The 26,959-nt window shown below is 42.7% G+C and overlaps 1 protein-coding gene across 1 annotated transcript in view; it reads right to left on the reverse strand.

Annotated features, from left to right (window-relative positions):
* Positions 1-26,959, reverse strand: part of rbl1 (retinoblastoma-like 1 (p107)) — a 129,112-nt gene that overhangs the window by 8,381 nt on the left and 93,772 nt on the right. The window contains exons 14-19 of the mRNA XM_063040966.1: positions 21,822-21,954; positions 20,624-20,908; positions 16,217-16,437; positions 15,830-16,006; positions 13,388-13,459; positions 6,290-6,383 (exon numbers count right to left, since the gene is read on the reverse strand). Of these exons, the coding sequence (XP_062897036.1) occupies positions 6,290-6,383; positions 13,388-13,459; positions 15,830-16,006; positions 16,217-16,437; positions 20,624-20,908; positions 21,822-21,954 (982 nt within the window). The remainder of the gene's footprint in view (positions 1-6,289; positions 6,384-13,387; positions 13,460-15,829; positions 16,007-16,216; positions 16,438-20,623; positions 20,909-21,821; positions 21,955-26,959) is intronic.

Raw genomic sequence — 26,959 nt, forward strand, 5'->3', positions numbered from 1 at the left:
AGGAACCATGGGTGACAAGTGAGGTGGAAAATCTAGTCAGGTGGAAGAAGGCAGCATACATGAGGTTTAGGAAGCAAGGATCAGATGGGTCTATTGAGGAATATAGGGTAACAAGAAAAGAGCTAAAGAAGGGGCTGAGAAGAGCAAGAAGGAGGATGAGAAGGCCGTGGCGAGTAGGGTAAAGGAAAACCCCAAGGCATTCTTCAATTATGTGAAGAACAAAAGGATGACAGGAGTGAAGGTAGGACCGATTAGAGATAAAGGAAGGAAGATGTGCCTGGAGGCTGTGAAAGTGAGCGAGGTCCTCAATGAATACTTCCCTTCAGTATTCACCAATGAGAGGGAACTTGATGATGGGGAGGACAATATGAGTGAGGTTGACGTTCTGGAGCATGTTGATATTAAGGGAGAGGAGGTGTTGGAGTTGTTAAAATACATTAGGACGGATAAGTCCCTGGGGCCTGACGGAATATTCCCCAGGCTGCTCCACAAGGCCAGGGAAGAGATTGCTGAGCCTCTGGCTAGGACCTTTATGTCCTCGTTGTCTACGGGAATGGTACTGGAGGATTGGAGAGAGGCGAGTGTTGTTCCCTTGTTCAAAAAAGGTAGTAGGGATAGTCCGGATAATTATAGACAAGTGAGCCTTACGTCTGTGGTGGGAAAGCTGTTGGAAAAGATTCTTAGAGATAGGATCTATGGGCATTTAGAGAATCATGGTCTGATCAGGGACAGTCAGCATGGCTTTGTGAAGGGCAGATCGTGTCTAACAAGCCTGATAGAGTTCTTTGAGGAGGTGACCAGGCATATAGATGGGGGTACTGCAGTGGATGTGATCTATATGGATTTGAGTAAAGCATTTAACAAGGTTCCACACGGTAGGCTTATTCAGAAAGTCAGAAGGCATGGGATTCAGGGAAGTTTGGCCAGGTGGATTCAGAATTGGCTTGCCTGCAGAAGGCAGAGGGTCATGGTGGAGGGAGTACATTCGGATTGGAAGGTTGTGACTATTGGTGCCCCACAAGGATCGGTTCTGGGACCTCTACCTTTCGTGATTTTTATTAACAACCTGGATGTGGGAGTAGAAGGGTGGGTTGGCAAGTTTGCAGACGACACAAAGGTTGGTGGTGTTGTAGATAGTGTAGAGGACTGTTGAAGATTGCAGAGAGACATTGATAGGATGCAGAAGTGGGCTGAGAAGTGGCAGATGGAGTTCTACCCAGAGAAGTGTGAGGTGGTACACTTTGGAAGGACAAACTCCAAGGCAGAGTACAAAGTAAACGGCAGGATACTTGGTAGTGTGGAGGAGCAGAGGGATCTGGGGGTACATGTCCACAGATCCCTGAAAGTTGCCTCACTGGTAGATAGGGTAGTTAAGAAAGCTTATGGGGTGTTATAAGTCGTTTCATAAGTCGAGGGATAGAGTTTTAAGAGTCGCAAGGTAATGATGCAGCTCTATAAAACTCTGGTTAGGCCACACTTGGGAGTACTGTGTCCAGTTCTGGTCGCCTCACTATAGGAAGGATGTGGAAGCATTGGAAAGAGTACAGAGGAGATTTACCAGGATGCTGCCTGGTTTAGAGAGTATGCATTATGATCAGAGCTAGGGCTTTACTCTTTGGAGAGAAGGAGGATGAGAGGGGACATGATAGATGTATACAAGATATTAAAAGGAATAGATATAGTGGATAGCCAGCGTCTCTTCCCCAGGGCACCACTGCTCAATACAAGGGCGCATGGCTTTAAGGTAAGGGGTGGGAAGTTCAAGGGGGATGTTAGAGAAAGGTTTTTTACTCGGAGAGTGGTTGGTACATGCAATACGCTGCCTAAGTCAGTGGTGGAGGCAGATACACGAGTGAAATTTAAGAGACTACTAGACAGGTATATGGAGGAATTTAAGGTGGGGGGTTATATGGGAGGTAGGGTTGGAGGGTCGGCACAACAATGAGGGCTGAAGGGCCTGTACTGTGCTGTACTATTCTATGTTCTATATGTCTTATCATAACTATGTGCTGTGTGACTGTATGAACTCTGTTTTCCACCTTGGCTCTGGAGCAAAACTGTTTTGTTTAGCTGTATACATGTGCATGTTTGAATGACAGTTAAACTTGAACATGAGGTTCTTAAGTCTATTGCATGCTTGGTTACAATCTGCATTTATAAAGCATTTGTATTTATAAAGTGAAACAAATTGCACCCCTTGAAAAATCAAAATTCTAAATCCTAGAAAGCGTACACTGAGATAGATGACAAAAGACTTTGTAAAACAGGTGACAATTCAGGAGGACCTCAGAGGGAGAAGTTGGCCAGATTTGATTGGAAAAGAACACGGGCAGGGAGAACAACAAAGCAGCAATGTCTGGAATTTCTGGAAGCTATTCAAAGGGTCAGGATATATGCATCCCAAAGAGGACGAAGTATTCCAAAAGAAAGATGATACAACTGTGGCTATCAAGAAAAGTCAAAGCCAACATAAAAGCCAAAAGAGAGGGCACATAACAGAGCAAAAATTAGCAGGAAGTTAGAGGATTGGGAAGCTTTAAAAAAAAAAGCAGAAGACAACTAAAAAGTAATAAAAGAAGTAAAGATTGACTACGTAAGTAAGCTAGCCAATTATATGAAAGAGGATAACAGAAGTTTCTTCAGACATATGAAGTGTAAAAGAGAGGTAAGGGTGGATATTGGATGGCTGGAAAACAATGCTGGACAGGTAATAAAGGGAGACAAGGAAATGGTGGACGAACTAAATAAGTATTTTACATCAGCCTTCACTGTGGAAGATACTAGCAGTATGGTGGAAGTTCTAGGTGTCAGGGGCATGAAGTGTGTGATGTTATCATAACTAGGGAGAAGGTTCTTGGGAAACTGAAAAGTCTGAAGTAGACCAGATGGTGTTCACCACAGGGTTCCGTAAGAGGTGGATGAAGAGAATGTGGAGGCATTAGTAATGATCTTTCAATAATCACTTGATTCTGGCATGGTTCTGGAAAACTGGAAAATTGTATATGTCACTCCACTATTCAAGAAAGGAGAGAGGCAGAAGAAAGGGAACTATAGGCCAGTTAGTCTGACCTCAGTGGTTGGGAATATGCTGGAGTCGATGATTAAGGATGAGATCTCAGGGTACTTGGAGGCACATGATAAAGTAGGCCAAAGTCCACATGGTTTCCTATTTTCTAAATGGAGAGAAAATACAAAAAACTGAGGTGCAAAGGGACTTGGGAGTCATTGTGGAGGATTCCCTAAAGGTTATTTTGTAGGGTGAGTCTGTGGTGAGGAAGGCAAATATAATATTAGTATTCATTTCAAGAGGACTAGCATGAAAAAGCAAGGACGTAATATTGAAACTTTATAAAGCATTCAGGCCTCACTTGGACTATTGTCAGCAGTTTTAGGCCCCTTATCTTAGAAATAATGTGCTGAAACTGGAAAGGGTTGAAATGAGGTTCATGAAAATGATTCCAGGATTGAATGGCTTGTCATATGAAGAGTGTTTGATGGCTCTGGGCCTGCATTCGCTGGAATTCAGAAGAATGAGGGGTGACTTCAATGAAACCCATCGAATGGTGGTGAAAGGCCTTAATAGAGTGGATGTGGAAAGGATGTTTCCTATGGTGGCAGTGTCTAAGACCAGAGGAGACAGCCTCAGAATAGAGAGGCATCCATTTAGAACAGAGATGAGGAGGAATTTCTGTAGCCAGAGAGAAATGAATCTGTGGATTGGTCAGGGCATGAAGGGAAATGGGGAGAACGCAGGAGATTGTGGCTGAAAGGAAAGCTATAATCAACCATGGCAGAGCAGACTTGATGGGCCAAGTGGCCTAATTCTGCTCCTATATCTTATGGAAAAAAGCACAAAGAATAAATGGATGACAGATGAAAATCAAAAATCTACTGGAAGAACGGAGACGGAAGAAAGCAAATCCAATAGAATACAAGTCCTTAGATAAAAAAGTTAAAAGTTTATGTCAAAAAGCCAAAGAAGAATGGTTAAACCAGGAATGTGAGCAAATAGAAAGAATCCCTATTACTGATCCAAAAAGGTTACATCAACAAATCAAGAATATCACTGGTAAAAAGCTCCTCGGTTCTTCAGGTGGATGTTTGAAAGCAAAGAATGGTACCATTATCATGAAAAAAGATGAGATTATGAACAGATGGACTGAGTATATTCAGGAATTGTTTGAAGACGATTGAGACGAGAAACCAGAAATTTGGAAGAAAAACATTGAAGGTCCAAGTATTTTAAAATCTGAAGTTTGTAATGCAATAAATAAGATGAAGAAAGGAAAGGCAGCAGGTCCTGATGAATTAGTAATGGAACAAACTATTGCCCTTGAAGATTACAGAATTGAAAAACTTACTGATTTAATCAATGACACTTATGAGACTGGAATAATACCAGAAGAGATGAAAATTGGCAATCCCCTCTGATGTGGGCTGACATTTACATGCCGGGTGGCACCTAATTAATTAGCTTGTTTATTTCGGCTTTTTTCTTAAAGATGTGCTGGGTGTATCACAGCTACCGCTGCATTCTCCGTGGCAATATATCGGTCTGTGGCCCGGGGGTTGGGGTGGTGGGACACTGGGGTGTCATCTCATCGTCATCTGTTTCCATCAGGGCAGGCAGGTCACCTTCTTCTATGTCTGCCTGCCTCGATGTCGAAGGTCGAGGTTCGTCGCCTGCTGTGGCTGAAGCGGAAGGCTTGAAAAGTGACAGTATGCTTGACTGCTTAGTCTCGCGCATTTTTCTAACATACAGTTCTTTGTAAGCACTCAAACCATCTTACAAATATGCCCTAAACCAACGTACCCTTCCAAAATTAAAGTCATACTTTTCTGCAATCATTGCAGCGAAAGTCTCATGCAGTTGCTTCACGTTCAGTTGCTGGACGACTTCAATTTCGGTCCATTTGCTACTGCATTCGGTTTCGATTATCAACTTCCACAAGTCAAACTCACTTTGTCCTTACTTCCTTCGCCATGATCGAAATGCTTAATTATGTCTAGTTTTACACTAAGTGTAACACCCTTACAAGCTCTTTTAGACTTTTCCGATACCTTAGAACTCATCTTGCTAACGGATGCTCACAGGCACGTGTTTAAGCAATGCCCGCTGGAATGCAGTTCCAGGGGAGGAGCTTGGCTGCTCGGGACGTGCGCTGCCTTTTCTCGGAACAGTGAAAACACCTTCTGTTAGCAAAGACAGGTAACTAATATAGATCTTTCGTAACAGCGAGGTTTCGTAAAGCGAACGTTCGGAAAGCGGGGAACTCCTATATTTAATGTGTACAGTGAAACAATATTACAAAATATAAGAGACATCTTGGGAATCAAAGTTGGCGGTGAACACATCAATAATTTCAGATATGCAGGTGACACTGTGTTAATTGCAAGTACGGAGGAAGAACTACAAAACTTAATTGATATAATTGTTGAAGGAAGTGCAAAAACGGGTCTATCTATCAATTGCAGAAGACAGAATGTATGGTGATATCCAAAAAGAAGGAGAATCCTATCTGCAGGCTGAGAATAAATGGGGAAGACATAAAACTAGTAAAGAACTTTTGCTACTTAGGAAGCTGGGTGACATCAGATGGCAGGTGCGACTTGGGACATCAAAAGAAGAAAAGGGATGGCAAAAGACACCTTTACGAGAATGAACAGCATACTGACCAATACTAAACTAGGCATGACAACCCGCCTCAGACTACTAAAATATTATGTTTATTCAGTTATGTTATACGGCTCAGAATGTTGGACAATATCTAGTAAAATGAGGAAATGAATTGTAGCAGCAGAAATGTGGTTTTTGAGGAGGATGCAAAGAATATCATGGACGAAACAAACATCTAACGAGGATGTCATGAACAGAGCAAACACAAAAAGAGAAATAATATATGAGATCATGAAAAGGCAATGTAACTTCATTGGACATGTGATTAGGAAAGAGGAGTTAGAATGCACGGTAATTATGGAAAAGATTGAAGGGAAGAAAGCAAGAGGAAGACAAAGACAAATGATGATGGAGACAGCAGCCAGAGAAATGGAAATGAATACCAATGAATTGATCAACTTGACCCGAAACAGGAGTGTGTGGGCCATGGCAGTCAAAGCTCAAACTGGGCATGGCACCTGATGATGATGATATCTTATGGCCTTAAAAAAAAAAGCAGTCACGATGAAATGAACATCTTTTTTGAAATTCTTCCCCATGTTAAATCTGTACCAGAAACTGAGTAAAGTTCCAAAATGGTCAGTGGATATTCAAAGTCTCAGTATAACTTACCATGGGTTTCCATGTCCACATCTCCCTCTGAATGTTCATTAATACTTGTAATCCTTGACAAGCCTTTCCCTTTCAGCAGAACACTCCTGTACACCTGAGCAACATAGATTATGTGAAGATGACACTGTTTCAACTAAAGCAATTAATGAGACTTTGCTGATAAAAGTAATAGTCAATTAAGGACGAATGCAGAGGTGTCATTAGCAAGGTTGCAGATGACACAAAGTGGCATTCTGCATTGGGAAGACAGTCTTTGGCTACAGAATGATATTGATCAGCTAGACAAATTTAATCGTGAAAAAATGTGAGGAGTTACATTTTGGGAAGACTAATAAGGTTAGGCTATACATAATGAATGGAAGGACCTAGAAGATGCTGAAGAGGGATCTTGGTGTGCATAAAGGACTCCTGAAGGCAGCAGCACAGGTAGAGAAGGTATTTAACAAAACATACAGGTTATGTCCTTTCATTAGCTGAGCATATAAGGCAGGAAAAGAGAAGTCATGGTACAATGGCATAAAACCATTACACTACAGCTGGAGCACTGTCTGCAGATTTGGTTACCACAGCACAGGGAGGATGAGATTGCAATGGAAGAGCTGCAGAGGAGATTCACCAAGATGTTGCCTAGAGTGGAACATTTTACCCATGAAAACACTGGTTTGAGTGTTTACTTTTGAGTTAAAAGGGTCAAGGGAGAATTCAATTGAACTGTACAACATTATAAAGCGGACAGGTAGGTTAAACTGAAATATTTTTCACTGAGCAGAGGTGTCATAAGTTTATGGGGGAAGATACAAGAGAGGGCATTTGAAGAATATTTTGCTTCAGCCAGAAACCTGCAAATCAGTGTGAGGGTTGGTGGAGGTAGGTATTCTCACTTAATAGTGTTAGAACACCATGGCATAGAAGGCTGCAGCCTGGGGCAGAGAAGTGGGATTACAGTGCCTATTGTCACGTACCCCGTTTTATATATCTGCATTTATATTACTGTATTGCGTGGCCCTCCGTCCTTGTCCCTAAGCCGGATGGTAGCATGAGATTCTGTACTGACTACAGGAAAATCAATGCAATAACCAAGACAGATGCTTATCCTATCCTGAGAGTGGATGACTGTATTGATAGAGTAGGAAAGACTAAAGACCTTACAAAAATTGACTTGCTAAAAGGATATTGGTGTGTTCCTTTGACCAACAGGGCCAGCGTTTGTCACACCATCTGGACTGTATGAGTACAATGTTTTACCCTTTGGGATGAAAAATGCTCCAGGGACATTTCAAAGAATGATCAATTCTGTGATTAGAGGTTTAGAAAACACAGGGGCCTATATCGATGATTTAGTGGTCTGGAATGACACGTGGGAAGAGCATATTGCAGTGGTAGAAAAACTGTTTGAAAGGCTGTCCAAGGCTAATCTTACTGTGAACCTCGCTAAAAGTGAGCTTGGCCATGCCTTGTTACATATCTGGGCTATGTAGTAGGCCAAGGCCAACTGGCTCCTGTACAGGCCAAGGTTCAAGCTATCGCTGAGGTTCCTATTCCAACTGGCAAGAAAGCTTTAAGAAGATTTTTGGGAATGGTTGGGTTTGCAAGTTTTGTAAGAACTTTGCTGACATCACTTTCCCCCTAACAAAGCTTCTAGGGAAGAGTGAAAGACTTATATGGAGTGATTTTTGCCAGGAGGCATTTGAACGCCTGAAAACCATCCTGTGTTATCATCCTTTGCTCAAGGCACCTGATTTTTCCAAGCCATTTTCTATAGTAACAGACGCTAGTGACGAAGCTGCTGGGGCAGTACTGTTACAGAAGGGAGTGGATGACATTGAACACCCAGTAGTCTATTTCTCAAAGAAATTTAATGTGCACCAGAAAAATTATTCCACTGTTGAAAAGCAATTGCTAGCACCTATTCTGGCTTTACAACATTTTGAAGTATATGTTTGTCCTGCACAGAGACCACTTGTGGTTTACATGGATCACAATCCGTTGGTGTTTCTAACTAAGATGAAGGATAAAAATAGACAGTTATTAAATTGGAGTCTGATATTGCAAGAATATGACCTGACAATCAAACATGTGAAAGGTACTGACAATATTATAGCTGATTATTTATCCAGATCTTGTTGGAAATTTTACATGTTTTTGCTCTGTCATCTGATGCTTATACATGTATTGTTTCAAACTCTGAAATTTCCAGTTCTTTTGAAGGAAGGGGGTTTGACGGGGTCCTGAATTACCCCTATGAACTGCACTTTTGAAAAGAAAGAAAGAAAGACGAAAGAGAGAGAAAGAGAGAGAGAGAGATGCCCAACACAAACACCTTATTAAAGGAAGAGAGAAAGAAAGAGAGAGAGAGGCGAAGATTGCTCACAGCATGTTTATACTTTCTACAAAGACGCTGCCTGCTTAGAAATTCTTACACAGAGGGAAGGGAGGAGTTGCTTGAGAGACAGTTAGTATTTGGCACGGTGAGATAAATAGAAGGTCAGATGATAGACCTGAAGACACATAGTTTTGGACACTGAATGAGCTTTGCTGTACCAATGGAAAAAGTAGGTTTTGGAGGATCGATCAGTGGCTCTCGCAGTGTGAAAGGGGTTCGTGAGTGGTGGGGAGTTATTTGTGTGTCCAACCCTCGCCTGGGTTGATAATTCCACCATAGAAGAACAGTCCCCTTTGTTGTGGTCACAGTTGGTGACTTCTAAAGGAATTCGGAGGAAGATCGACGGCGTCAGCTCATTTGAAGACTCAAATCTCTCCCTCTCTCTCTCTCTCTCTCCACCACTACTCAACTCAATACCACGAACTGAACTTTACTCATCATAGTAAGGCTGCATTCATTTACCCCTAGACTTGAAGAAGCTTGGTTTTCATATATTTCCACTCTTACTTAAATATAATCATTGCTAACCTGTTTTGTATATCTGCATTTATATTATTGTATTGCGTAGTTACTAATAAATACCATTAGTTAATAGCAATACTGGACTCCAAAGTGTTTTCCATCTCTGCTGGTTCTTTAACCCGTCACGAGGTACGTGACACTATAAAAAGTATTCGCCCCACTCCCATCCCGGAAGTTCTCATGTTTTACAACACTGAATCACAGTGGATTTAATTTGGCTTTTTTGACACTGATCAACAGAAAAAAAATCTTTTGTGTCAAAGAGACAACAAACCTCTACAAAGTGATCTAAATTAATTACAAATATAAAACACAAGATAATTGATTGGATGAATATTCACCTCCCTTCACGTTAGTATGTAGTACAAGCACCTTTGGCAGCAATTACAGCCTTAACTCTGTGTGGATAGGTCTCCATCAGCTTTGCACATCTGGACACTGCAATTTTTCCCAATTCTTTACAAAACTCTTCAAGCTCTGGAGATTGCATAGGGATTGTGAGTTAACAGTCCTTTTCAAGTCCAGCTACAAATTCTCAATTGGTTTGAGATCTGGACTCTGACTTGGCCACTCCAAGACATGAACTTCGTTGTTTTTAAGCCACTCCTGTGGAGCTTTGGCTTTAAGCTTGGGGTCATTGTCTTGCTGGAAAACAAATCTTCTTCCAAGTCACAATTCTCAAGCGGACTGCATCAGGATTTCCCTGTATTTTGCTGCATTCATTTTACCCTCTACCTTCACAAGCCTTCCAGGATTTGCTGCAGTGAAGTGTCCCCACAGTTTGATGCAGCTACCACCATGCTTCACAGTAGGGATGGTGTGTTTTTGATGATGTGAGGTGTTTGGCTTATGCCAAACAGTGTTTAGTTTGATGGCCAAAAAGCTCAGTTTTGGTTTCAGACTGCAGAACCTTCTTCCAGCTGACTTCAGAGTCTCCCACATGCCTTCTGGCAAACTCTAGCCAAGATTTCATGTGAGTTTTTTTCAACAGTGGCTTTCTCCTTGCCACGCTCCCATAAAGCTGCAACTGCTGAAGCACCTGGGCAACAGTTGTTGCATAAGCACTCTCTCCCATCTTAGCCACTGAAGCTTGTAACTCCTCCAGAGTTGTCATAGGTCTCTTGGTGGCCTCATTCTTGTAGAGTCACTCAGTTTTTGAGGACAGCCTGCTCTGGGCAGATTTACAGCTGGGCTATATTCTTTCCATTTCCTGATGAGTGACTTAACTGTACTCCAAGGGATATTCAGTGACTTGGAAATTTTTTTTATATCAATCTCCTGACTTGTGCTTTTAAATATCCTTTTCGTGATGTTGCTTGGAATGTTCTTTTGTCTTCATGGTGTAGTTTCTGCCAGGATACTGACTCACCAGTAGATGGACCTTCCACATACAGCTGTATTTTACTACAATCAATTGAAAAACCTTGACTACACACAGGGGATCTCCATTTAACTAATTATGTGACTTCTAAAACCAATTGTTTGTACCAGTAATGATTTGGTGTACTTGTTATATGCGTCTTCAGACAATGTGGATTCACAGTTATGTGAGGAACCTATTTCTACCAACTTCTCGTTATATGCTTCCAAAACTCACAGTTATGCGAGGAGCACTGCCTTCCCGCCAATACAAGTCACGTGTGCATGCCTCACAGTCTCACTCCCGCCAGTCTTGCATTGGTTTTGGCAATGCGTAGATGTGCAATCTTGTGCTCTTAAACGTTTGTGTTTTTACCTACGGTGTAGTGATTTTGTGCTTGAAATAATTAACTATGCCTCCTAAGCGTACCATGTATGGGCATTTAGAGAATCATGGACTGATCAGAGACAGTCAGCATAGCTTTGTGAAGGGCAGATCGTGTCTAACAAGCCTGACAGAGCTCTTTGAGGAGGTGACCAGGCATATAGATGGGGGTACTGCAGTGGATGTGATCTATATGAATTTTAGTAAGGCATTTAACACGGTTCCACATGGTAGGCTTATTCAGAAAGTCAGAAGGCATGGGATCCAGGGAAGTTTAGCCAGGTGGATTCAGAAATGGCTTGCCTGCAGAAGGCAGAGGGTCGTGGTGGAGGGAGTACATTCAGATTGGAGGGTTGTGACTAGTGGTGTCCCACAAGGATCGGTTCTGGGACTTCTATTTTTCGTCATTTTTATTAACCTGGATGTGGGGGTAGAAGGGTGGGTTGGCAAGTTTGCAAACGACACAAAGGTTGGTGGTGTTGAAGATAGTGTAGAGGATTGTCGAAGATTGCAGAGAGACATTGATAGGATGCAGAAGTGGCAGATGGAGTTCAACCCGGAGAAGTGTGAGGTGGTACACTTTGGAAGGACAAACTTCAAGGCAGAGTACAATGTAAATGGCAGGATACCTGGTAGTGTGGAGGAGCAGAGGGATCGGGGGGTACATGTTCACAGATCCCTGAAAGTTGTCTCACAGGTAGATAGGGTAGTTAAGAAAGCTTATGTGGTGTTAGCTTTCGTAAGTCGAGGGATAGAGTTTAAGGGTCGCGATGTAATGATGCAGCTCTATAAAACTCTGATGAGGCCACACTTGGAGTACTGTGTCCAGTTCTGGTCACCTCACTATAGGAAGGATGTGGAAGCATTGGAAAGGGTACAGAAGAGATTTACCAGGATGCTGCCTGGTTTATGATCAGAGATTTAGGGAGCTAGGGCTTCACTCTTTGGAGAGAAGGAGGATGAGAGGAGACATGATAGAGGTATACAAGATATTAAGAGGAATAGATATAGTGGATAGCCAGCGCCTCTTCCCCAGGGCACCACAGCTCAATACAAGGGGGCATGGCTTTAAGGTAAGGGGTGGGAAGTTCAAGGGGGATATTAGAGGAAGGTTTTTTACTCAGAGAGTGGTTGGTGCATGGAATGCACTGCCTGAGTCAGTGGTGGAGGCAGATACACTAGTGAAATTTAAGAGACTAATAGACAGGTATATGGAGGAACTTAAGGTGGGGGGTTATATGGGAGGCAGGGTTTGAGGGTTGGCACAACAATGTGGGCCAAAGGGCCTGTACCGTGCTGTACTATTCTATGTTCTATAACAGTGCGTTTCTTGCCGCCTAACACATCGCTGATTCAACCACTCGACAGGTGTGATATCCACATTCAAGCTTACTTTTTTACAGCGAACTGTCCCTCAGATGCTGCAAGCAACAGACGATTTTGAAAATCCCAGGAGTTTACCCACGGTGAGGGAATAGTGGAAGTTCTTCACCATCAGACATGCCATCAACAAAATTGATGAATCCTGGAAAGAGGTCAGGTCTTCCACTCTGAAGCAAATGGCAGAATTTTTCTTAAGGCTGCGGAACACTTGGCACAAATGGCGGTGGACATGGACCCAAGTTTAGAACGGAGTCAGCCTTCTTCCCTACAAGCACGTTTATGCTGAAAAACAAAATGCTGCCAAGCAAACAATCCTCATCACTTTCTTCAAACCGGTGTCATCTCCTGCTGCCGGCGGTACTGAGAGTTTTGTGAGCCTTCCTTCACCCCTTACTGTCCTTGATGATCCTGATCACACACAACTATCCACCTCATCCATGTAAAGCTGCCTGACACCACAACAACCACTCATCTCCCAGAGCGAATACACCTGCCACTGTTGGTGAGTACTGTACACCCTAGTATGTTAACTTTCTATGAATTATTACTTTGAAAATTACCTTAAATTGATGAAATATAACACGAATGTTGCCTTGTGGTACTGCTTTTGTGTCGTATTGGTATGAAAAATGTGAATAAATTACAGATAAAACATATTTAGGAAGCCCTCAAGAACGCATCCCTATTTTCTCCATTTAAATAATTATTCACATTATGCGTCCACTTTGAGGAACGTATCCCCCGCATATAACGAGGATAGGGTGTATATTAAAGGGGTGAATACTTATGCAACTATTTTGTATTTTATATTTGTAACAATTTAGATCACTTTGTAGAGATGTTTTCACCTTGAGTCTTTTTCTGTTGATTAGTGGCAAAGCAAGCAATCCACTGTGATTCAAATGTTGTAAAACAGTAAGAATGAAAACTTTTGTGGGGGTTGGGGGGATGAATACTTTTTATAGGCACTGTAATACAGACTGTATTTGACAGTCAGTGTTGGCACAAGAGCCATTTTCTGTGCGATATGAATCTATGATTATTTACATAAACAAGGCAAACTCACATGGCTGCTGGCTTGCGGCTGGCTTCTGTAACACTTCATGATATCCGTGAAAGACCTATCTTCCTTAGTAACCTGTAAAGATAGTTTATGCCAATGAAATATCAACTGAACTCCTGTAGCACTGCCGAGAAACCTTCAGAACAAAAATTGCACTGCTTACCCAGTACAAAATCTAATTATAAAATTAATTCTTCCCACTTTGGTTATTTCTTCCTCTTATGATGGCACATTCTTTGTTACAACTTCTCCTGCCTCATCTCCATAGATTTTTCCTCTGTGAGGAGTTCTCTTCAAATCTAGCATCAGCATGCATGTGATAACAAGCTCTCTTAGCATGTTATTGCAGTCCAAATTAATCTAGACAATATGCACCTACTACCCAGATTTGTCGGTCTGAGAAACTGAATTGAAAGTGTGGATTCATCAGTGCTAATAAACTGTGTTACAGAGTTCTTCAAATCTTCTCATCGTCCATTGAAAATGCATATTATTCTCAGTACAAGTACTTGGGACACTTGCAAATGAACTGCCTAAGTATTCAAGGATTTCACTGACTAGATTTTAAGACCTCCCAAAACCTCCAGCAAATACTATTTTTGTAACAGCTCAACAAAGAGTCTATTCTCCAATAACATGGCCCCAGACTGTACCAAGTTCAGTTGGAAGGCCTTTCTCTTTCTCAAGAGTCCTTGAGCATGTGACATCCCTGTTTTTCATCCCATCTTTGCCTGGCTTGCTCCATTCCAAGTAACCCTATCACATCGCTCTTCTCCGTGGATTGTTACCTTGTCGTGGTGGAGAAGCTTGTGTGGTCCTGTGATCCCGAGAGCAATGCCGTCTAGAGCTATGCTCCTGGTAGGGTCACCCATGGCGGTAAGGTCGAGGGTGAGGTCCCTGACAAAGAACAATCCAACCAAGACCTCAATGGTGGAACAAGTGGATGAAGTTACTTCGAACTCAACGGTTGTGAAGGCAGATTGGAGTTCATCAGCTCCAATCGTTGTCGTTTCCATGCCATTGGAATCAGTTGGTTGATTTGTGAAGTATCGTGTGCTTCTTGGAGTGCAACATCAAGTACACGTTAAACAAATACACGCATAGGCATCTTCGCTCTGTGGGCCACTTCTTCAAAACGAAGACCATCACCCTCGACCTCGAGGGATAGCCACAACGATGACCACATTGCTGAACAGCATATTCCATAGGCAAATATAATTGTTAGGAGTGTTTGCTCATGTTTAAAATTCAAAAGCAAAAATTATCAAGATTATTTAAATCTATTACCTATATAATTTTATTGATGCCACAGTATGAAATTTGTAAGCACACTTTCAGGAAGGTTTCCAAACATCCCACCCTGCAAAAACTCATTTCAGGGAGGTAGCACCATCAATTTGTGGGAGACTCCTGGAACTTCCGGGAGAGGTAGGATGTCTGCAATAGAGTAGCTGCTTTGCAGCTAGCCAGCTAGTTTAAATAATGTTAGCTATGCTAATGAACAAATGACACCTGTTAAACTCACCTCAACATATCTTTTCCAGTCTTAACCCACCATGGGCAATAGAAAAGCCACTGTTGCAGCGAGCAATACTCATTATTTTTGACCCCTGTTAGGCAGAGGTACACTTTAGTGTAGTCTGGGGTGGTGTACATTTTGTATTTTCTTTTTTTGGAACACTCTGCCATGGCATGCTCTCTCTCTCCCTCACTCTCAAAAAAATCGATTTCCGGGATATTGTATACAATTTGCGGGCATCAGGGAGCCACTAACAATGTGCGGGAGACTCCCGGAACTTCTGGGAGAGGTAGGATGTCTGCATTTCTTCAGTTATCAGCTTGACAAAAAAAACACTGAACTCCACCTATAAATAACGTCCATCTCAGTAAAACACTATTCTTAACAGTCTGCTCATCACTTGACAAGAACTTCAGCTGCATCAATAGCAACTTAAAAAGATCCATCAACAGCATGAGACAACTAGTGAACTGAAAGCAAGGAAGAGAGCACGTTAGTAAATAGAAAGGAATGATGCAGACTCCTAATCCTTCTGGTCCACAAGCAACAAGGGAAAGGCAATCACTAAATGTTGTTCGCTACTACACATATTTCCCTTTAGTTGCCTCAATTTCCAAAGAAAAGGAAAAATTGGGCCAGTCAGGATTAAACGTAAATTGAAAGAAACACATCTGAAAACATAATATCAAAATATTTACATGGAAGGTACACTTCTTGAGTACAGAAAGGATCCTGGTGAGTTTTACTGAAACCTGGCTGTGCAAGTCATTCACTGAAGGCCTGGTGCAGCTGAAGAGGTGCTGGAGACTTGGTGTTACATATTCTTGGAATAGACCTTCCCCATAGCCTCCTCTTTGCTAAGCTCCAAATTTGATTAGCTCTGCAATTGGATGAAGGTGCAACAAAAGCTGAGCATGTAAACATACCTTTGCCATTATGTAGACAGCACATAGGAGAAGTTGATCAAGGTGTCTGTCAGTCATTAAATCTGTGCAATTGACCAAGGAAAACTCAAAGCAAGTCCAAATCTTCCTCCGAAGCTCTGCAGACACATCCAGTTTTAGGCACAAGTCACGCAGGCGGACGCTGGCCAGATGATATACCTGGAAGAAAGATAAGCTCCAACACTTGGTCAATCGGTAAGAAGGAATGGAGTCACAGAAACTGGCTCTCTGGCTCAACTCATCCATGCTGCGTTACCCAGTCTAGCTAGTCCCATCTATCCACATTTTGCCCATACCCCTCTAGTGGAGCACCACAATTTAAACGTAGCAGTACTGAAGCAATGTAAAAGTCAGTGTTTGGATGCTCACCTTTCTGAAGAATAATGCCAGTGAACCTGTCTTCTTTGGCTTGCTGATTGTTGCTACCTGAGGCTCTTGTGCTGATGCAACTCCCCCTGCCTTGGGGGAAGAGCTGAGTAACGCCTGGGCAGAGAGGGGCACTTGGGCCATTTCTTCTGCAACCTGCGTTTGCTGGGGTACAGTCATCTGGACTGGGATGAAGGTGATCCCTCCAATCTCATTAGTAACACCTGAAATATAAACAGATTTAAGGAACCTTTCCCTGCTGAGGCCGCCTCTATGATAAATGATGAATGATATACTGCCAATCAAGTAGGAATGAGAAAATAGGAAAAAATTAAATAAGACTATAAAATATAGAAACATAGAAAACGTACCGCACAATACTTTGTATTGTGAACCTTCGGCTTACAATGCTGTGTCGAACAAGTCCTTACTTTAGAAATTACCCACAGTCCTCTATTTTTCTGAGCTCAATGTACCTATCCAGGAGTCTCTTAAAACAGTAGTCCCCAACAAAGCATGTGCTACCGGGCCGTGATGAAACGATATGATTTGGCGATATAAAACGATATGAGTCAGCTGCACCTTTCCTCATTCTCTGTCATGCACTGTTGAACTTGAACACTAGCCCCCCCCCCACCCCCCCCGCCGGCCAGTCCGCAAGAATATTGTCAAAGTTAAGCCGCTCTGCAATGCAAAAAAGGTTGGGGACCCCTGTCTTAAAAGGCCCTATCATATCCGCCTCCACCACCATTGCCAGCAGCCTATTCCACTCATTCATCACTTTCTGCGTAAAAAAACTTACCCCTGACATCTCCTCTGTACCTACTTCCAAGCATATTAAAACTGCACCCTCTCGTGTTAGGCATTTCAGCCCTGGGAAAAAACCTCTGACTATCCACACGATCAATGCTTCTCATTATTTTATACCCCTCCATCAGGTCACCTCTCATTCTCCATGGCTCCAAGGAGAAAAGGCTGAATTCACTCAACTTATTCTCATAAAGCATGCTCCCCAGTCCAGGCGATATCCTTGTAAATCTCCTCTGTACCCTTTCTATGGTTTCTACATTCTTCCTATAGTGAGGTGACCAGAACTGAGCACAGTACTCCAAGTGGGGTCTGACCAGGGGCAGGATCCTATATAGCTGCAACATTACCTCTCGGCTCCAAAACTCAACCCCACGGTTGATGAAGGCCAATGCACCTTACGCCTTCTTAACCACAGAGTCAACCTGCGTAGCAGCTTTGAGTGCCCAATGGACTCGGACCCCAAGATCCCTCTGATCTTCTACACTGCCAAAAGTCTTACCATTAATACTATAGTCTGCCACTATATTTGACCTGCCAAAATGAACCACCTCACACTTATCTGGGTTGAACTCCATCTGCCACTTCTCAGCCCAGTTTTGCATGTCTCGTTGTAACCTCTGACAGCCCTCCACACCATCCACTACACCCCTAACCTTTTGTGTCATCAGCAAATTTACTAACCTTTACCTCCACTTCCTCATCTAGGTTATATATATATAAAAAATCACAAAGAGAAGGGGTCCCAGAACAGATCCCTAAGGCACACCACTGGTCACTGACCTCCATGCAGAATATGACCCATCTAAAACCACTCTTTGCCTTCTGTGGGCAACTCAGTTCTTGATACACAAAGCAATGTCCCCTTGGATCCCATACCTCCTTACTTTCTCAATAAGCCCTGCATGGGATACCTCATCAAATACTTGCTGAAATCCATATACACTACATCTACTGCTCTACCTTCATCAATGTGTTAAGTCACATCCTCAAAAAATTCAATCAGGCTCGTAAGGCACGACCTGCCTTTGACAAAGCCATGCTGACTATTCCCAATCATATTATGCCTCTTCAAATTATCATAAATCCTGCTTCTCAGAATCTTTTCCATCATCTTACCAACCACTGAAGCAAGACTCACCGGTCTATAATTTCCTGGTCTATCTCTACTTCCTTTCTTGAATAAGGGAACAACATCCACAACCCTCCAATCCTCCAGAACTTATCCTGTCCCTATTGATGATCATTGCCAGAGGCTCAGCAATCTTCTCCCTCGCCTCCCACAGTTGCCTGGGGTACATCCCATCCAAACCTGGTGACTTATCCAACTTGATGCTTTCCAAAAGCTCTAGCGCATCCTCTTCCTTAATATCTACATGCTCAAGCTTTTCAGTCCACTGTAAGTCATCCCTACAATCGCCATGTTCCTATTCCGTAGCGAATACTGAAACAAGGTATTCATTAAGTACCTCTGCTGTCTCCTCTGGTTCCATACACACTTTTCCACTGTCGCACTTGATTGGTCCTATTTTCTGACATCTTATCCTCTTGCTCTTCACATACTTGTAGAATGTCTTAGGGTTTTCCTTAATCCTGTCTGCCAAGGCCTTCTCACGGCCCCTTCTGGCTCTCCTAATTTCATTCTTAAGCTCCTTCCTGCTAGGCTTATAATCTAGATTTCTATCATTACCTCGTTTTTTGAACCTTTCATAAGCTTTTCTTTTCTTCTTGACTCGATTTACAACAGCCTTTGTACGCCATGGTTCCTGTACCCTACCATCCTTTCCGTCTCATTGGAACATACCTATGCATAACTCCACGCAAATATCCCCTGAACATTTGCCACATTTCTGCTGTACATCTCCCTGAGAACATAGGTTCCAATTTATGCTTCCAAGTTCTTGCCTGACCGCCTCATATTTCCCCTTTCTCCAATTAAACGCTTTCCTAACTTGTCTGTTCCTCTCCCTCTCCAATGCTATGGTAGAAATAGAGTTGAGATCACTATCTCCAAAATGCTCTCCCACTGAGAGACCTGACACCTGACCAGGTTCATTTCCCAATACCAGATCAAGTAGAGCCTCTCCTCTTCTAGGCTTATCTACAGATTGTGTCAAGAAACCTTGCTCCTTACTAAACCCCTCGCTCTAGGGAGATGCCAATCAATATTTGGGAAATTAAAATCTCCCACCACGACAAATCTGGTATTAGTACACCTTTCCAGAATCTGTCTCCCTATCTGCTCCTCGATGTCCCTGTTACTATTGGGTGGTCTATAAATAACACCCAGTGGAGTTACTGACCCCTTCCTGTTCCTAACTTCCACCCACAGAGACTCAGTAAACAATCCCTCCATGACTTCCTCCTTTTTTGCAGCCGTGACACTATCTCTGATCAGCAGTGCCACGCCCCCACATTTTTTGCCTCCGTCCCTGTTCTTTCTGAAACATCTAAAGCCTGGCACTCTAAGTAACCATTCCTGCCCCAGAACCATCTAAGTCTCTGTAATGGCCACAACATCACAGCTCCAAGTACTGATCCACGCTCTAAGCTCATACGCCTTGTTCATAATACTCCTTGCATCAAACCATCGGTCTGAGCTACTCCCTTCTCTATCATCTGCCTATCCTCCCTCTCACATTGTCTATAAGCTTTCTCCATTTGTGAGTCAACAGCCCCTTCCTCCATCTCTTCAGTCTGGTTCCCACCCCCCAGCAATTTTAGTTTAAGCTCTCCCCAATAGCCTTAGCAAACCTTCCTGCTAGGACACTGGTTCCCATCAGATTCAAGTGCAACCCGTCCTTTTTGTACAGGTCACACCTGCCCCAAGAGTTCACAATTATCCAAAAATCTGAATCTCTGCCCCCTGCTTCAATCCCCTCAGCCAGGCATTTATCCTCCCCCTCACTCTATTCCTATGCTCACTCTCATGTGGCACAGGCAGTAATCCCAAAATTACTATCTTTGCGGTCCTGCTTCTCAACTTCCTTCCTAACTCCCTGTAGTCTGTTTTCAGGACTTCCTCCCTTTTCCTACCCATGTCGTTGGTACCAATATGTACCATGATCTCTAGCTGTTCTCCTTCCCATTTCAGGATATCGTGGATGTGATCAGAAACATCCCAGACCCTGGCACCTGGGAGGTAAACTACCACCCGTATGTCTTTCCTGTAGCAGAATTCGGCCTATTGAATCTGCTCCACCATTCCATCACAGTTGATTATCCCTCTCAACCCCATTCTCCTGCCTTCTCCCCATAACCGTCCACACCCTTACTAATCAATAACCTATCAACCTTTACTTTAAATATGCCCAATGACCTGGCCTACACAGCCATCTGTGGCAATGAATTCTACAGCTTCACTACCCTCTAACAAAAGTAATTCTGACTCATCTCTGTTCAAGATGGTTGTTGTCCCTTTATTTTGAGGCTTCACGCTCTGGTCCTAGACTCTCCCCCACTACAGGGGGCATCCTCTCCACATCCACACTGTCTAGGCCAATTAACACTTGATGGGTTTCAATGAGATCCTCCCCCATTCTTCTAAACTTCAGCAAGTACAGGCCCAGAGCAATCAAATGCTCCTCACATGTTAACCCTTACCTTGCACAGGTATAGTCAGCATTTGACCATTGGTCGCGGTTACAGTAGCAGTTGCCATGGTCACAACAGTCTGCCCAGGAGTGACAGCAACGTTTTCATTGTTCATACTTTGCGTTTGAAGAATTCTCAGTCCTGATGACTGGGTGACGTTGATCTTATTCTGTGCTATAGTCACATGAGCATCCAATGAACTATCATCACCAAAAAGTCTCCGTTTGGCACTTCCTGCAGAAGGTGAGGTGAACCGATCATGGACAGACAGTGGAGATGCTGGAGGAGGAAGATCTGGAAGGAAACAGATCAGCAAATAAACAGTAAATTGCTGTTTTTTCAAAACTTTGCAAAAATCTTCAAGTTTTTTTTCATGGCTACAAATCATTGGAATTTACCATGACGAACACTTGCACATACAAATACAAAACATTGGTCAGCTTGCACATGGGAGCATTGTGTGCAGTTCTGGTTGCCACTCTACAGAAAGGACCCAGTAGAATTAGAAAAAGTACAGAAGAGCTTCACCATAATGTTGTTTGGAATGGAGGGCTCTGCACAGGTTAGGTGTATTTTCACTGTAAAGAAGGAGGCTGAGGAATGACCTTATTGAGGTTTATCAAATGAGAGTCACAGATAGGATAAAGAGTCTTTTTCTTGGGGTGAGGAATTTTTAGATGAGAAGGGAGAAATTTAAAGGAGATCAGAGGGGCAAGTTCTCTGCAGAGGATGATTGATTTATGGAATGAGCTGGTAGGTGGTAGCAGTAAGTACAACATCAGCAATAAAAAGGCATTAGGCTACGTTGTAGGGATACAGACTTAATCTAGACTAATGGGATTGTGTAGGCATTACGGTCAGCTTGGAAGAGTTGGGCTGAAGGGCCAGCCTGATGTGTTGTACAGCTCTATGACTCATGGTTCAATACAGAAGATTTTTGGACACCGTGGGAATTAAGCCGAAAACAGAGTTAGAGTACGGGATAAGCTACGATTGTAATGAATAGCAAAGCAGACCAGGACTGCAGTCAATATTTGTTTGGGGCTGTTAGAGAAACAAATCTGTGTAGGATATTATGACAGGTATTATAATGATGGACAGGAAAGGGATGCTGCAGTGACGGTTAGCCGAGGGTGCGTTTACTTCAGCAACAATTAATGACAGTTTCAGAAAGAAGGGAGAGTCGAGAGAGAAAAAAGGTACTTACCACGTTTGTTAAAATTCCCAGCCATATCTGTGCGGACCTCCTTCACCCGAGGATGCATTATGGGAGACATAGGCATCAGTGGGAGGTGGGTGGGACCACTATTAGCACTTTCAAAATTGGAAGGGAAGGTCACCTGAAAGCATATTTGACTTTAAGATAGATAATAGTTAACAGCCAATAGGAGATGCATTGCAAACAGAAACAAGAGATTCTGCAGATACTGGAAATCCAGAGGAACACACACAAAATGCTGGAGGAACTCAACAAGTCAGGCAGCATTTTTTCAAAGGAAATAAGCAGTCACCATTTCAGGACAACATCCTTCATCACGACTGATCCGCTGAGTTCCTCCTGCATTTTGTGTGTTACACTGCAAACATGTTCCACATTAGCAATATGCATCAAAACTATTCTCATGTAGATCTGTGTTAACATGGTGGACTGACAATTTGAAAAATGTGGTTAAAGATTAAACTTTTGCAATTAACACCTCAGATGGAAGACAACTTCAGAAGTGAGGAAGAGGGAAGGGATACAATACCATAAGACACAGGAGCACAATTAGGCCAATAAGCCCATCAAGTTTGCTCTAACATTCGGAATGTTTCTATGAGATTCCCCCCTTATTCTCCTGAACTCCAGGGAATACAGCCCAAGAGCTACCAGACTTTTCTCATATGGTAACCCTTTCAATCCTGGAATCATTCTTGTGAATTTTCTCTGAACCCTCTCCAATGTCAGTATAACCTCTTTAAAATAAGGAGCCCAAAAACTGCACACAATACTCCAAGTGTCATCTCACAAGTGCCTTATTGAGCCTCAACATCACATCCCTGCTCTTATATATGGATAAGATAGAGGCAGGAAAGTTGTTTCCAGTGGTAGGCGAGACTAGAACTAGGGGACACAGCCTCAAGATTTGGGGGAGTAGATTTAGGACGGAGATGAGGAGGAACTGCTTTTCCCAGAGAGTGGTGAATCTGTGGAATCCTCTGCCCAATAAAGTAGTGGAGTTTACCTTAGTAAATATATTTAAGACAAGGTTGGATAGATTTTTGCATTGTAGGGGGATTAAGGGTTACAGGGAAAAGGCAGGTAGATGGAGATGAGTCCATGGTCAGATCAGCCGTGATCTTATTGAATGGTGGAGCAGGCTCAACAGGCCAGGTGGCCGACTCCTGTTCCTATTTCTTATGTTCTTACGTTCTCTCCAATGACAAAACATCCTTTCTGAGATAAGCGGCCTAAAGCTGTTGACAATACTCCAACTGCAGCCTGACTAGTGTCTTATAAAGCCTCAGCATTATCTCCTTGTTTTTATATTCTGTTTCCCTTGAAATAAATGCCAACATTGCATTTGCCTTCTTTACCACAAACTTAACCTGTAAATTAACCTTCTGGGAATCTTGCATGAGCATGCCCAAGTCCCTTGTACCTCTGATATTTGAATTTTCTCCCCACTTAGATAATAGTCGGCACTTTTGTTCCTTTTACCAAAATGTATTACTAGTCCATAAAACATAGGAGCAGAATTCAGCTATTTGGCCCATCGAGTCTGCTCTGCCATTTAATCATGGCTGATCCTTTCTTCCCTCTCTTCAACCCCACCCTCCGGCCTTCTCCCTGTAATCTTTGATGCCATGTCCAATCAAGAACGTATCAAGCTCTGCCTTAAATACAGCCAGCAACCTGACCTCCACAGCTGCAGGTTTATTATCGCCAGCAAGTGTCGTGAAATTTGTTAACTTAGGAATGTTGGTAACAAATTCCACAAATTCACCACCCTCTGGCTAAAGAAATTCCTCCACATCTCTGTTCTAAATGGACACCCCTCTCTCCTCAGGCTGTGCCCTCTTGTTCTAGACTCCCCCACCATGGGAAACATCCTTTCCACATCTACTCTGTCTAGGCCTCTCAACATTCAAAAGGTTTCAACGAGATCCCCCCCCCCCCCATCCTTCTAAATTCCAATGAGTACATTCCTCGTATGATAATCCTTTCATTCTTGGAACAATCTTTATGAACATCCTCTGAACCCTCTCCAATGTCAGAACATCTTTTCTTAGATGAGGAGCCCAAAACTGTTAACAATACTCAAGGTGCAGTCTCACCAGTGCCTTATAAAGCCTCAGCATCACATCCTTGTTCTTGTATTCTACACCTGTTGAGCAAATGCTAACATTGCATTTGCCTTCCTCACCACTGACTCTACATGCAAGTTAACCTTTAGTGTTTTGCACACGGACTCCCAAGTCCTTTTCCATCTTAGTCCTTTTCTCCCCTTTTAGAAAGTATTCTGCACATTTACTTCTACTACCAAAATGCATTACCATGCATTTCCCAACATTGTATTTCATTTGCCACTTTCTTGCCCGTTCTCCTAATCTGTCTCAGTTCTTCTGCAGCCTACCTGTTTCCTCAACAAACTTAGCAACAAAGCCATCTATTCCATCATCTAAATTATTGTTATACAGCATAAAAAGGTACAGTCCTAACACCGACCCTTGTGGAATATCACTCGTTACTGGCAGCTAATCAGACAATGATCCTTTTATTCCCACTCACTGTCTCCTACCAATCAGCTAATGCTCCAACCATGCCAGTGACTTTCCTGTAAATACCATGGGCTCTTAACTTGGTAAGCAGCCTCATGTATGGCACCTTGTCATAGACCTTCTGAAAATCCAAATATACAACATCCACTGCACCGCCTTTATCTATTCTACTTGTAATCTCCTCTAAGAATTCCAACAGGCTTGTCAGGCAGGATTTTCCCCAAAGGAAACCATGCTGTCTTTGTCCTGTCTTGTCCTGTGTCATCAAGTACTCCATCAGCTCATCCTTAACAATTGACTCTAACATCTTCCCAACCACTGAGGTCAGGCTAACTGGTCTACAATTTTCTTTCTGCTGCCTTTCTCCTTTCTTGAGAACTGGAGTGACATTTGCAATTTTCCAGTCCTCTGGCACCATGCCTGAGTCCAAGGATTTGTGAAAGATCATTGCTTCAGCAATCTCCAGTGCTACCTCTTTCATAACCCTAGTGTACAGTTCATCTGGTCTGAGTGATTATGTACCCTTGGGTCTTTTCAGTTTTTTCAGCACCTTCTCACTTGCAATAGTAACTGCACTCATTTCTCTTCCTCCACACGCTACAGCATCTGGCACACTGCTAGTGTCTTCCACAGTGAAGACTAATGCAAAATACTCATTTAGTTCATCAGCCATCTCCTTGTCCGCTACTATTATTTCTCCAACCTCATTTTCTAGTGGACCTATATCCACTCTCACCTCTCTATTTATTACATACTTGAAAAAGATTTTATCATGGTTGCTAGCTTGCTTTCATATTTCATCTTTTCCCTTCTAATGATCTTTTCAGTTGTTCTCTGTAGGTTTTTATAAGCTTCCCAATCCTCTAGCTTCCCACTAATTTTTGCTTTGTTGTATGCCCCCCCTTTTGTTTTTTACATTTGCTTTGTGTTCCCTTGTCAGCAATGGTTGTACTATTTTGCCATTTGAGTATTTCTTCGTTTTTGGAATACATGTGTCCTATATCTTCCTTATTTTCCCCAGAAACTCACGTCATTGCTGCTCTGCTGTTATCCCTGCCAGCAGCTCCTTCCAATTTACTTTGGCCAACTCCTCTCTCATACCACTGTAATTTCCTTTACTCCACTGAAATATTGCTATGTCAGACTTTACTTTCTCCTTATCAAATCTCAAGTTGAACTCTATCGTATTGTGATCACTGGCTCCTCAGGGCTCTTTTACCTAAGCTCCCTAATTTGCTACTATTTTGCCCCTGCTTTCAATTTTCCTAAGTCCAGCAGCAATTGCATTGCTTCCTCTGCATTACCTACCCCTCCACCTATCTTCGTATCAACCACAACTTTGCCAAAAGCCATCACTTCCACTATCTAAGTCATTGACAATTAATGAGAAGTAGTGGTCCTGATACTGACCCTTGAGGAACACCACTAGTCACTGGCAAACAACCAGAAAAAGCCCCATTTTTTCTCACTCACTGCCTCCTGCTTGTCAGCCATTCCTCTATCCATGTCAGTATCTTTCCCGTAACACCATAGGATTTTATCTTGTTAAGCGGCCTCATGTGAGGCACCTTATCAAATGCCTTCAGAAATTGAAGTACATGACATCCACTGCCTCTCCTTTGTCCGCCCTCTTGTTACTTCCTCAAAGAATTCTAATAGATTCAACAGGCAAGATTTCCCTTGACAGAAATCATGCTGACTTTGACTTATTTTACGTTTAGTCTCCAAGTAACCTGAAACCTCGTCCTTAATAATGGACTCCAACACTTTCCCAACCACTAAGGTTAGGCTAACAGGTATACAATTTCCTTTCTTTTCCCTTCCTCTATTCTTAAAGAGTGGAGGAATTTTCCAGTCCTCTGGGACAATGCGAGAATCAAGTGATTCTTGAAAGATCATAACCTTTCATCATCAGCTATCTCTTCAGCAACTTCTTTCAGAACTCTGAGATGTAGTCCATCTGGTCCAGGTGACTTATCCATCTCAAGACCTTTCAGTTTGCCAATTGATAGCAATGGTACTCACGGACCTCAGGCAAACAGCTTGTGTCTTCCACAGTAAATACTGATGCATAGTACCTACTAAGTTCATCTGCCATTTCTTTGTCCCCCATTACTACCTCACCAGCATCATGTTCCAGTGGCCCAACATCAACTCTCACCTCCCTTCTTTTCTTTATGTAACTGAAAATATTCTAGTATCATGCTTTATATTAGCTGCTAGTTTGCCCCCATATCTCATCCCTTCTTATAGCTTTTTAGTTGCCTTTTGTTGGATTTTAAAAGCTTCCCAATCATCCAACTTCCCACTCACTTTTGCTGATGTATATCCCTTTCTTTGGCTTTTATGCAGTCCTTAACTTTCCTTGTCAGCCACGGCTGCCTAGCCCTGCCATTTGAGAACGTCTGTTAGACATATCTATCCTGAGCCTTGTGAACTATTCCCAGAAACTTCAGCCACCTCTGTTCTGCCGTCATCCCTACCAGTATCCCCTCCAATCCACCTGGGCAAGCTCCTCTCTCACGGCTCTGTAATTTCCTTTATTCCATTGTGATACTGATACATATGATTTATGCTTCTCCC

Source organism: Mobula hypostoma, chromosome 2 (assembly GCF_963921235.1).
Source record: "Mobula hypostoma chromosome 2, sMobHyp1.1, whole genome shotgun sequence".
NCBI lineage: Eukaryota > Metazoa > Chordata > Chondrichthyes > Myliobatiformes > Myliobatidae > Mobula > Mobula hypostoma.